At 35.8% G+C, this 12,577-nt stretch overlaps 1 protein-coding gene across 1 annotated transcript in view; it reads left to right on the top strand.

The window, feature by feature from the left end:
* ASCC3 (activating signal cointegrator 1 complex subunit 3) overlaps positions 1–12,577 on the top strand; it is a 256,973-nt gene that overhangs the window by 94,370 nt on the left and 150,026 nt on the right. Inside the window, exon 11 of the mRNA XM_069011075.1 lies at positions 2,095–2,259. Coding sequence (XP_068867176.1) covers positions 2,095–2,259 — 165 coding nt within the window. The remainder of the gene's footprint in view (positions 1–2,094; positions 2,260–12,577) is intronic.

The raw sequence follows: 12,577 nt of genomic DNA on the forward strand, positions 1-12,577 counted from the left end.
TGTGGCAGTGCAGGGAAAAATATTTTTCTGAGGAGAATAAATAAATGCTATCAGAATATGTCTTGTGGAGAAGACCAAGTAAAGAAAAAGGTATTCAGAAATGTGTTTTGTAAGAAACATTTTTTTCTACTATTTTGAAAGAAACATCAGCACAAGCAATCCAGGAGGGTCCTGGAGTGTGCTGATGAGAACTTCTTCCTCTGTAGGTAGGACGTGGAGGAGAGGTGGTTTGCTACACCTCATAAACAAGGAGGAACTTGTTTGAGATGTGAAGATTGAAGATGGACTTGACCATAGCAATAATGAGATGTTGGGAGTTCTGCATCCTGATGAGGAGGAGGAACAGATCAGAAAGGAAGCTCACAACCCTGGACTTCAGGAGAGCAGACTTTGGCTGCCTGAGAGATCTGCTTGGAAAAGTTCCATGTGATAAGGTCCTGGAGGGAAGAGAGAGTTCAAGGAACCAAGAAAGCTGCTTAATATTCTTCCAAGTTCACGAGTGGTCCATCCCAGTGAATAGGAACTTGGGCAAAAATGAATGAATAGGAACTTGGCCTGCATGAATGAACAAGTTGCTCCAGGTCGTACACAAAAAAGAAGCATGCATACAGAGTGGGAACAAGGACATGCATTCTGGGTGGAATACAGGGACACTGTCGGACCATCTAGGATTGAAGTTAGGAAAGCTGAAGTCCAAACAGAATTGAATCTGCTCAGGAGTATCAAAGAAAACAAGATAGGCAACAAAAGGAAGACTAAGGAGACTCTGGGCCTGTTGCTGAATGAGACAGGGTGCCTGGTTACACAGGACACAGAAGAGGCTGAGGTAATGAATGCCTCCTTTGCCTCAGTTTTTACTGGCAAGACTGGCCTTCAGGAATTCCGAGTTCCAGAAACTGGGGGAAAGTGTGGAACAAGGAAAGTGTACCCTTGGTGGAAGAGGATCAGGTCAGGGAGTACTTAAGAGAATAGGGGACACATATGTCTGTAGTCTGATTGATTTTCATCCACAAGTACTGAGGAGGCTGCCTCCTGTCATTGCAGTGTCAGTCTTGATAATCTTTGAACAGCCATTGTAACTGGGAGAAGTGACCAAAGACTGGACAAAGGCAAATGTCACTCCTGTCTGCAACAAGGGCAAGAAGTAGGACCCATGGAATGCCTGGCTGGTCAGCCTCATATGGGAAAGTGATGGAACAGCTAATCCTAAAAACAGTTTCCAGACACACGAAAGACAAGAAAATTGTGAGTGGTGAGCTTGGCTTCACCAAGGGGAAATCATGCTTGGTCAGCTTGATAAATTTCTATCTGGAAATGATTGGCCGGGTAGATGTGGGAAAAGCAGTGGATATTGTCTGCCTAGATTTCAGTAAAGCCTTTGATAGTGTTTTCTGTAAGATCCTCATAAAGAAGCTTGATGTGTGGGTTGACTGGGTAGACAGTGAGGAGTGACTGGTACACAGAGGACTGTGCTGTCATACAGAGGAACACTGGCAGGCTGGAGAAATGGCCTGACATATCGACATGAAACAATGAAGTTTGGAAGTTACCATATCCAGGACAGGTGGAAGTTGTTCAATCTGTTTTACCAGCACAAGGATCAAGATACCAAAATGTACAACTTGAAAATATGCCTTAGGGAGAAAGCATTTCATAGGGAATGGGGAACTATCAGGTCAAGTTTATGAGGGGAGGGTTTTAGTTATTTACTGTGCTGTGAAGAAGGTTAGAAATATTTTATCACAGATGATTTTAGTGAAACACAAACATTAAATGATTATATAAGTAGTTGATTCTAGATAGCTGTTTAAATGTTTTCATGTGGAAAATGTATACAAATGGGGCACAGTAGCTTGAAATTATTAGTTGATATTTCCATATGGTTTTCCATACTGAATCCTACTAATGGCCGTCCAACATGTGTAGATGCCGCAAACTGTCTGCCTCATATATAAAGTAGGTAAAATTTAAGATAACTTTAAGTTCTACATTGCATTTATTCTGCTGTATATTAAATTACTGTATTTTTATAAATTTGTATCTGCATTTTAATTGGTAAATACTTAATATTCTTTTTTTTTTCTGCTCTACTAGATGCTTGTGACTACTCCAGAGAAATGGGATGTAGTGACAAGAAAAAGTGTTGGTGATGTAGCCCTCTCTCAGCTGGTAAAACTCTTGATTCTTGATGAAGTTCATCTGCTACATGAAGACAGAGGACCAGTACTTGAAAGTATAGTAGCACGTACTTTACGACAGGTAAGAGAGAAAAAAATCTTTAAAATAATTTTGTTTTGGCCAAGAATAGATAGATATCACTGTTAAGGGGTAGCATGCTTAGACAATTGAATAGAAATGCTTAGGCAGTTTACAATTTATTTTACAGCTGTCTGTTTTAAAGCTGTGTGTTAAGAATGCAGAAAAAATTTTTCTTCTACCTTCCTTTCTGTATTGTATCAACTATCAGTTTCCTAAGATGCATAGTTTATTACAGTGCTGTTTCTTTACTTATAATTTATTTGCCTAATTTATTGTACTGTACAAGTAACAGGAAAATTAAACATTTTCAAGCAAATAATAATCAGGCTAATGTTTCAACAGAACCAAAATTGAAATAGTTTTCTTGCCAGGAATGGTCATTTTCAATTAGCAGTTTTCCTAGGAGAATTTCTTTTTTGTTCTAATTAAGAGCATAGTGTCTTAAATCTAGGTAAAATTTTCAGCACTGCTAGAAAAATACTGCATCATTTTTACTGCATAAATGGTCCTTTTGTTTTTCCCCATGATTTAGTAGTATTTTCTAAATACCAAGATTTGAAATGGAAAAAAGGAGAAAAGGGATTTTTTTCTTGAATCTTGCACAAAAGAAGGATTCAGAGTTAGGCAATAAATAAGATTGGTCTCAATGGTGAGATGTGCTTTTACAAGTAAAGTAAAACATGGAATTTGGAGATGAATAAAAAGGAAAGATTTAGGATAAATAAATAATGGGAAGAGGGAGGATAGAGTGCAATTTTATTTTATTTTTTTGTCCTGCAGAGCAAAACTCTATCCATACAAGTAACATGTAACAAATTAAAATGAAACAGTTATTTTTGTGGCTCTATTTGTAGCATATTAAATGTTTAAAGCCTTTTAGCTTTCAATATGCGTTTTTTTTTCTTGGTAAGGCTACACTAACCTTGTTAAGGCTTTTTGAATCATTTGATTCCAACTCTGCTAAGAACAGAATGAAATGTATGTCTGCTGTAATCCAGTACAGAAAGTGTAAAGTTCCTGTATAAAGAACAATATAAGTAATAATTCTTCAGAAGGAGCTAAATTTAGACTACCTCAAAGGCACTAAACTTCAGCTGTTTGATGTTGTATTTTCTTTCTTAAATGATTTTGATAACCTTGTTTTCCTTAGGTGTCTTTATAGTAAAGCATCTCAGCTTTTAGCAGTGACCATGATAATCATTTTCTTCATGTCAGATTGCAAACCTTATTCATTTCTTACTGTGAAATTTTGTGAGACTCGTAAGATAGGCTTCAGCTATCGAAAGTACAAAATAGATGTTGAGAGCCATTTTATCTGTCCTACATTACTCAGCTTGGCATTCTGTTTCTGCTTTGTTTGGACACAAATCTCCCATAGATCCTTCCCTTTTGTGTCTGTCAAGCACGTGCAGGTAACTTAAGGAATATAAAATGTGAGGTAATTATATTTTGGGTACTGAATCCTATCCTTAGTGTATTTATTGTAATATAACAGTATCCTTCTTCACCATTCATTTAAAAAATAGCTCTCTTAAAAAAGGGTGTTTTAATCTCCTAGGATTTCAAGGTTTGTTTTACCTACCAAGCTGGAATTTAATTCATCTGGAGCTGAAGCTACTCAGTTGTAACTCTTCCTTAAGTGTAATAGTTGGGAAATACAGCAATACATAAATCTTGAAACTGACCATTTCACCACCTTATTTATTCTAATTTGATAAGAAAGGCAGTAATGGAAACCCCTATGTATCTTTACAAGCACGTAGCTTAGGAGAGGGAAAATTTACAGTATAAAAGTACATTAAAAAAACCCCACAGTTAAAAAGAGGGCAAAACTACTCGTAGAATTTTTTAGAATTGTGCTGCAGAAAACAATTGCTGACAAAAATATTTCAAATTGCAAGCCTCCCAGAGAGCCCAGGGACAAAGAAACAGGAGATGTTTTGTACAGTTGTTTTACTTTTTTAATCTGAAAACAAATAATAAAAGGATTACTTTTTAAAATTACTTCAGCATTTGAGCTTGCAGGTATAGTTCTATGAAGTTTGCAGTGTACATCCACAACTATGAAGTTACTGGAACTTTTACGCAGTCAATAAAAAAGGATAATATAATGTTTCTGATTTCAGGAGAGTTTCTCTGGAATTTAGTCAAAATACTGTTATAGATGTTCAAAGTGTAAAAAAAATTACATCTAATGTTTAATATTACTTTGTGAGGAAAAAATATGTTGTTGCATTTCTTTGGTTTTGCTTCCTGCTCATAATGCTGTTTTATATATTTTGATACAAATTCATAAATGTCCCTGGAATAGTAGAAAAAGCCAGAATATTCAGCACATCCCTGGAGAATGTCCTTCTGTATTCAATGATTTGAATCGCCTCTCCAGCCTTTCTGAAAGTAGTATAGAACTTACTTTTCATTTATATCTATAGAAATATCATACTTGTTTAGTATTCATGCACACAGGAGGTACAAATAATTGTTCAGTTCTTGAAAAACAAAAAAAAAAAAACAAACCCAAGGGCAATGTTAATCTGAAATATCCTTATGTCAATTACACCACTGCAGTAATTGCTGAAATCAATTACCTGATTTGTATACTGGTTTAAAACACCCAAAATATTGACTATTTTTTCCTAATTTGTAGTAGAGGGACAAGTAATTCAAAGAAAAATCCATTGCAGAGTAAAAGTCACTAGATCAGACTGGAGGCTGTAGTAACTGAAATCTGTTCTGGTAAATATCATTGACACTTTCCCACTTTTTGTACTGTCCATTTTGGCTCCTGCAGGAGACAGTACATTCAAGTAGTATAATTTTTGACCTGACCTGGAACAGTCATTTCTTGTGTCACTTCTAGAACAGAACTGTGATAAATTCCTTTGAATACTACTTCAGCCTTTTCCATAAGTCACTAACAGCAACTCTAATAATGGCATGTAGCTGTAGTTTCATATGGATCACACTTCCCTAGCTTGTATAGGAGACAATGTCATGATTCCTGTACAGGTCAGGATGTATAGAATAGTGCCTTTTACCTTTTGCAGGATTTGTTATCCTGTCTTAGAGAAAAAGCATCTCTCTTGTTTTGTTGGAGGTATGTGGGGTATCTTGTTTAGGTGGTGTATAATAGAAAAAAAAAGACAGTGGTTTGGGGTTTTTTTTTGTCTTTTTAAGAATTAATATTCAACTTGCTACTTGGGCTAACAGTGCCCGAAAAGAATGTTTTGAGATCTGTATTGATATGAGGTAAAAATACAGCTATCCAAATGCGTTCTTAAAGCAGGAATATCATGATGCATTAGCAAGTCTGTCCTAATTTGTACCTCAAAATACCTGAATGATTGATGTACTTTCCCCCAGATGAACACTGAGTCACAGCACTTACTGTAAGACTTTAACATGCTCATTTTAACTTATGGCATTTTTTAGAATTAGGTTTTATTTAAACCTGGAAGGAGCATATATATTGGAATTGCTGACAGTTTTACTCATAGCAGAATGAAGAACATATTTGTGCATGTTTGCACTTTTCAAATTTTAGAGAGTGTTTTCGCAAGTGATTTAAATTGACTTTGCTAAACATTTTGGTGGGAAAATTGCTCTGAGCTCTGTTATATACTATAGGTATAACATCAAACAACTTACTTGAATCCAATTTATAGCTTTGATGTTTAAAGTTTTAGTCCAGAGCATAATGCAGATGTAAAACTGAAATGCTTAAACTTTTTAATCGAACTTTTCACACTGCTGTAATATACTAAGGTTATTAGCTTGAAAGAAAAAAAAAATTGACAGTTTTTACAGGCCACTGAAATATTTTGTTATAATTATTCAGAGATTTTGATGACTGCCTTGCTGCTTATGGGTATTTTTTCACACAAAAGCATACTGAATACTATACTTAAGAGATACACGAGTTTTGATACCTCCTCTGAAGTATGTGAATGGTAAATTAAAAAAAAGAAAATCCATATTAAAAGCTTTCCCAGATTTTGGGATACCACAGCTCTCATCTTAAACACACAAATATTGTTCTCAGCACTGTCTCATTCTTCAAATTTAAGTTTCAGTTGCTTTATGTTTTTTGTATTAGATCAACAAAGATACTATTACTATAGGTGGGATAACACAGCCGTATGAGGAATCCAGGAGATTCCTGGATTGATGAGAAATGCCTCCTTCAGGCAATAGAGGACCCAACAAGGATAGGAGCTGTTCTGTACCTTTTACTTATTAAGAAAGGAGGGGCTTGTTGGGGAAGATGAAAGGCAGCTTTGACTGCAGTGACCACAAGATGTTGGAGTTCTTCTTCCCCCAGAAGTTCTCATGTTTCCTTTCTAAGCTTTCTCTCCTCATGCCACCTTATTTAAGGAGCTTTTCCTTTCAGTTGTAATGTAGTTTTCTTTGCTCTTCCTTTGCATTTTCAATATCTGTAGTGCCAATATCTCCTCTACATATTATTACTCTGTCCCTTTGGTTCCCTCTTCTGCCTCCTACTAGGGATCACAGGAAAACAAATTCAGATATTTCTCACCCAAAGCCAAATGTCTAATTGTTATCAAATTACGAATTTTTATGTGCTTGGAATCCCATTCTTGATTTGATAATTGTTTAAAAAAAAAAGTCAAGACTGATAGCTAATGACATAAAACCAGCTGCTTAGATCTTGTGTCAGATGGTAACCCACTGTAGTTCCTATATGAGTCTTTTGGGACTAGAGTGGCAGTGGCATTTCATTTCATTCTTCAGTTCTCACCTTGAGTGACTGCTGTTAGTGTTTTGTCTCTTTGATATTCCTTCTATAAACTAATCAAGTTACTCAACATCTTTTGTTAAAGGGTAAACAGAACAAGGTTACTGAGGCCTTCTGCAATAATTTTTCTGTTTCAAACAATAGTGTTGTGGGGCTTTTTTTCATTAGACTTTCCTATATTCACTATTGTATTTGTAAAACGTCAGCAAAACTGGATATAGATAGAACTTTTGTGTTAGTTTGGTTCTGGCAGATACAGAGGTAGAGCATTCCCATTCAATTATGCAGTTCTATCCCTTTGAGAATATAAATATGCTTTATATATACCTTTATATATATACCTATACACCTTTAAGAATTGCATGTACTTAATTTGCTAACACATCTTCTTTGGAGCTTGCATTCAGGTACTTGTTTGTTAAATCCTCGAACAAACCTCTTTATAGTTGCTGCAGGATTAACTGATTGCTGTAAGAATGTTTCCTGAGAAGAGTTTCTCATTTTGCAGCTGTAGCCTGTTATAGAATGAGCTAAATGAAAAGAAATTTAGTTTGAATGGGGCTATCAACTTAGATATATCTGTATGGCTGACACACACATCAGTTATATCAATTCTGCCAATCACCTGCCGTTCTTATCATCAGTTGTTTTTTACTGCATATCATCGATTAAATTACTGAATAGAATTGGGCTTAGAAAGCAATTAGAGGAATCCCTTTTTAATGTCTGTTTTTCAATTATATGTTCTTTTAAAATCTGTCAGTTCATCAGCTTGTGATAAATTTAATGTATGTTTTCTTGCTACTCTGTAATGTTATTTTTAGGCAGTATGTTTTGCAGCCATATGTCTAATGAGTCTTACATGAGTCTAAGTCTATCTTGTCATCTTTTTCACAACCTTGTAGCTGTGTAAAAATTACTTTTTTAAAACAAAATCTGATCTCCATTGTTTGGAAAAATGTTATGCATCAGACATTTGAATTAATCTTCAGAAGTTTTCTCTTACTTTGCATGGAAGGTATGTCAGGAAGTCATTCTGCATCTCCTTTTTTATTATAGGTGACTTTCCAATTTAGCGATATACCTGTGGAATTTAAAATGTAATAGTGATTGTCATACATTTTGTGGTCTTTCAAATTATGGTAAAGCAGTAAAACTAATTTGTGGAAGGGTTCAGAGGTATTTTTATTTCTTAGATTGGGAACAAAACAGTAAGCATAACATGAAAAGGCATTCTGTCAGTCAGGAAAAACTGACGCTGTGCCAGGCATAGAAATCTCTTAATAGATGTATGCAAAATGTCATTTCTTAAGACAAAGTAATGCATACCTAGTATTTAGCTGAGGGAGAATAATATGGCTTCTAATAGTGCTTTCTGCATGGTTACATTTTTCCAGTACCTCTAGATTTTTAAATATATTCTAAATGGAGGACTGAGATCACAGTATTTTCAGGGTTCATTGGATGCAGAGTAAAACTAATAAAATTACTTAACTAAATGGTTGCCTAGTAACAAATGCATTCTGTGCAGAATGAGTTGTAGATAACGTCCTATATAGAATCTTCAGAACTGTATTAGTAATTGCTTTTTACTATGTACTTTGGTTTTGCAATTTCACTGTTTTTTCATTTTTGTTCTTAAAGCTAAACCACTTCACCTATGTGGTGAAGTTGGCAACTTAACTCTTTCATTACTAGTAAATAATATAGCAATAAACAAATAAACACTGATGAAACATTCTAACAAACTTCCCGCTTAGTAATTTTGAAATACATTTAATTCTTTTTTTTGTTTGTTTAGTGCTCTGAGCCCTACTCAATTCTTTTTCCATTTCTGTTTCTCCTTTGATTTGGATAAATAGCACAGATCCTGTGAGACAGTGAGACATAGAGCCATTCTGTGAGTAGGATAGTATCCAACTAATAACTAGTGTGAATCCCAATATGTAGTACTTCATTCTTACTACCACGGTACAGGGGACTCAGGAACCTACGTTAAGAATTCTTCTTCTTGCACATCTGCACTAAAAACTAAGAAATGCTTGTGTTTAATTTTCTGAGTATCTTGTCTTTAGTGTACATCTGAAGGGCATAAGGACTTACTGCAGGGGGTGTGTTGGAGTGATCCTGGGTCATCTGAATATCAGATTAATTTCTAACCAGCAGACAATTCTTCAAAGATTAAAATGTGTAAACTTGTCTGCTTCACTTAATTCTGTGCTCAAGTTGAACAATCAGAGATATGCTTTCCAGCTTGATTGTAATTCATTCTGTGAATGTGATATTTTAATACATGGAAATGGGAAGGCTGCCAAGATCACAAAGTTCAGGAAGAACTTTAGAAGTCAGATAAAAGAGTATCTCTATGCACACTCTGTATGTTCTCAAGTGGCGTCTGTAATATAACGAGATGATATGCAAATCTTAAAACCTGTTAGGAAGAAAATGATCCTGCTGTGATCAATTTACAGTCCAGAGAGGCACTTCCCATACCTGATCCTTTATGATTTGCAGCGTAAACGCAGATGATGCTTGTGTGGAAATCGATACTGGATAGCTATCTTTTGATTATTTTTTCTGCATACATGGAATTTCATGGTGTGGTAATTGTGTTCTGTGAATGTGTCTGGTGGACATGCTGTCAATTCTCTGCATGCCATCATGAATGTTTCTGAATTAGATATACTAATTATATATGTCAGTTAAATATAGCAGTGGTAATTTTATTTCTTACTTCCAATGTAACATCAAATCAATAAAACATAGTAAGGCTTTTAAAGAACCTGATGTGCAAATAATGTGTCAGTTCAGGTTGTCAAGGAAAGCCTCTTAAGTTTCAAACGCTGCTAATTATTTTATTGGGATAATTAAACACATTTAAAGAATGAAATGTTAGAGGTTGTGTTTCAGTAGTGAAGAAAAGGCACTTAGCTGCCTACCACCAGCCACCAATATGCAATGTAAACAGAAAACTTTGTCATCCTAAATGTCTTATCAGTAATTTCTACTGCCATTTCAGGAAAAGACTGTGGGCTCTTGGTGTCTTGTATGTGAAAGCATAATTGCTAGTTGGGACTTCTAGGATCAAATAATAAGTGATTCAGTACTTGAAAAACACTAATTTTTGGATGGTCTGAATTTACAAAAGGCATATGCACGCTTTCAAGGCTTACTGTTCTTTAGAAGCACCTGAGAGCAAAAGATGTTAGTGCTTGTTCTTCAAGGCAAAGTCAGAGAAGCAGCTGAAAAATGTATGCAGAGAACTCTGTTATAAAAATGTGTTAGATTTCTAAAAACCGTTATGGAAAATCGAGTTTCTATAGATGAATAATAGATACATAGAATTATAATCCAAATATAATATAAATTGAGACTGAATTATAATCACAGAGAAAATGCAAAAAATAAATCATATGGTATGGTTGCCCTATTCAGGTAGTCTTGGTTTTTTTAAGTTTAGCACAGTTTTAGTCACTGCTGTTTTTATAATGCCATGTAAAATTAAAAGAATAAAAACCCCTCATTCTCTATAAGCATGTGATGATATGCATAAGCTAAACACATGGGTATTTAGTTTACAGTTTGAATTTGATCTGAACATAAAATAATGGGAAGGATTTGTTTTAGTGTAAGTGTATCTGTTTTTACATCTTGATTATTTTATATATGTATATAAATTATTTATATTTTTGGTAAACACATATAAAAGTAGATGGTAAAAAAATAGACACTTTTTTTGTTTGGATGGCCTCAGAAGAACTTAAGGAAATTGATGGAATTATTTAGTGTCTTAATAAGACGATTAGAGTGATGGAGTACTTTCCCTTTGGGGAAAGGCTTAGAGAAGTGAGAGTGTTCAGCCTGGAGAAATAAATGAAGGCATCTGGGTCATCTTACTACCTTTCAGTACCTGATGGGCACTTACAAGAAAGCTGAAGAGAGGCTTTTTACAGGGCATGTAGTGATATGATGAGGGGGAATGGCTTTAAACTAAGAGTAGGTTTAGTTTGGATATTAGGAAGACATTATTGACTGTGAGGCTGGTGAGGCACTGGAATAGGTTGCCCAGAGTTGTGGATGCCATATCCCTTGAAGTGCTGGAGCCCTGAACAACCTGGTGTAGTGGAAGGGGTTTAAAAAATGTGCTATACATATATATTAGTAATCTTAATTACTTGCTTGCATTAGGTCTCTGCTGCAGTTGTCATGTGGAGTGTTAATTCAAGGTTTTCAATAAGTTCCTTAGCTCCAGGGTCAACTGCCGGGTCAGTGACTTTAAGTGGCTTCTTTGTTTTACTAAGCTTTCAAAAATGGCAACTCTCAGTAAACTGTAACTATTCTCTAGCCACTGTTTTTATTTTTAAAGAAATCTTTGAAAAAACACCTTACACTTAAGTGCTGTAAAAATACATATGTCCGTGGTTATTAAGCAAAGTTGTTGTTAATTGTTTAAATACTTGAAATGCTTTCTTGCCTTCAGCTGAAACCAAGCATACTTTCAAACTAGTGCTTTCAGGCTCTGAGGAGATTTGAAAAAAAAATTGTTACTGAATTTAGCAAAATCGAGTAATGTTTTCCAGATGGGAGCTCAGGTACACTTTAAGATTGCTGTACTTATTATCAAGCAGTTGCAAACAAACTATGGGACGCATATATCAGCGAGTGGTAATTGTGCTCAGGGATTCAAGCTTGAAAATAAAGAAGTGTATAAACACCAAGTAAGATAAAACTTTTGCACCACAGATGCCCAGGTGCTGGCTGTGGAGGTGCAATGTGGCCTTGGTGAGGGATGGCTGTGGCTTCCCCATGCCAGACATGGCCACTTACAGCGGGCTCTGACCAGTCCAGCACAGGGCATGACTGAGCCCACAGACAAGGTGGTGGCACCTCTGGTAAAGCACGTTTAAGAAAGAGTAAAAACACTGTGCAGGAGTAGTGAGGGAAAAAAGGTGAGAAACAGCCGTGCTGACACTAAGGTCTGTGCAGAAGGATGTGCTGCTCCAGGGGACCAAGCCAAAACCAAAAACACCCAAATAGACAAAAGAGGAAACAACCCACTCTGTGCACCTCCCCCACCTCTCAAAAAACCCCCGAACCTCAAACACCTCAAAACATGTAGTTGATGATGACTGTAGCCCTTAGGTCATCACATAATCCAGCCACAAAAAGATGTGTAAGAAGTAATAAAGCTTTTTTGTGCTCTTGAGCACTGCTTTTGTTCCCTGTAGATTTCAGAAAATGAAATCTCTAATTTGTCCCAGTTTGCATTTATATATCAGATTTTGTTGTACATGGGGCTTTCCTTTGGAAAACTGCTCTTGTGCAAGTGCAGAAGGGTAGGTCTGCAGGTTTTCTGTGTCATTTAGTTGTTTGCAGACACAGTTTTAGTGTCCAAATTTTTGCCACAGAAATTTTCATTACCAGGCAACGTAGTGGTTTACTTTGTCTGCTTGTCTGTGGTGTTTGGTTCCTTTTGAGATTTAGTTTCATATTTTGGTGTGCTTCCTATTCTTCAGATCTGGATTATGGTGTGGTTTTGTCTTCCTTGAGAATCCTCTCCAT

Source organism: Aphelocoma coerulescens, chromosome 3 (assembly GCF_041296385.1).
Source record: "Aphelocoma coerulescens isolate FSJ_1873_10779 chromosome 3, UR_Acoe_1.0, whole genome shotgun sequence".
In the NCBI taxonomy this organism is placed as follows: domain Eukaryota; kingdom Metazoa; phylum Chordata; class Aves; order Passeriformes; family Corvidae; genus Aphelocoma; species Aphelocoma coerulescens.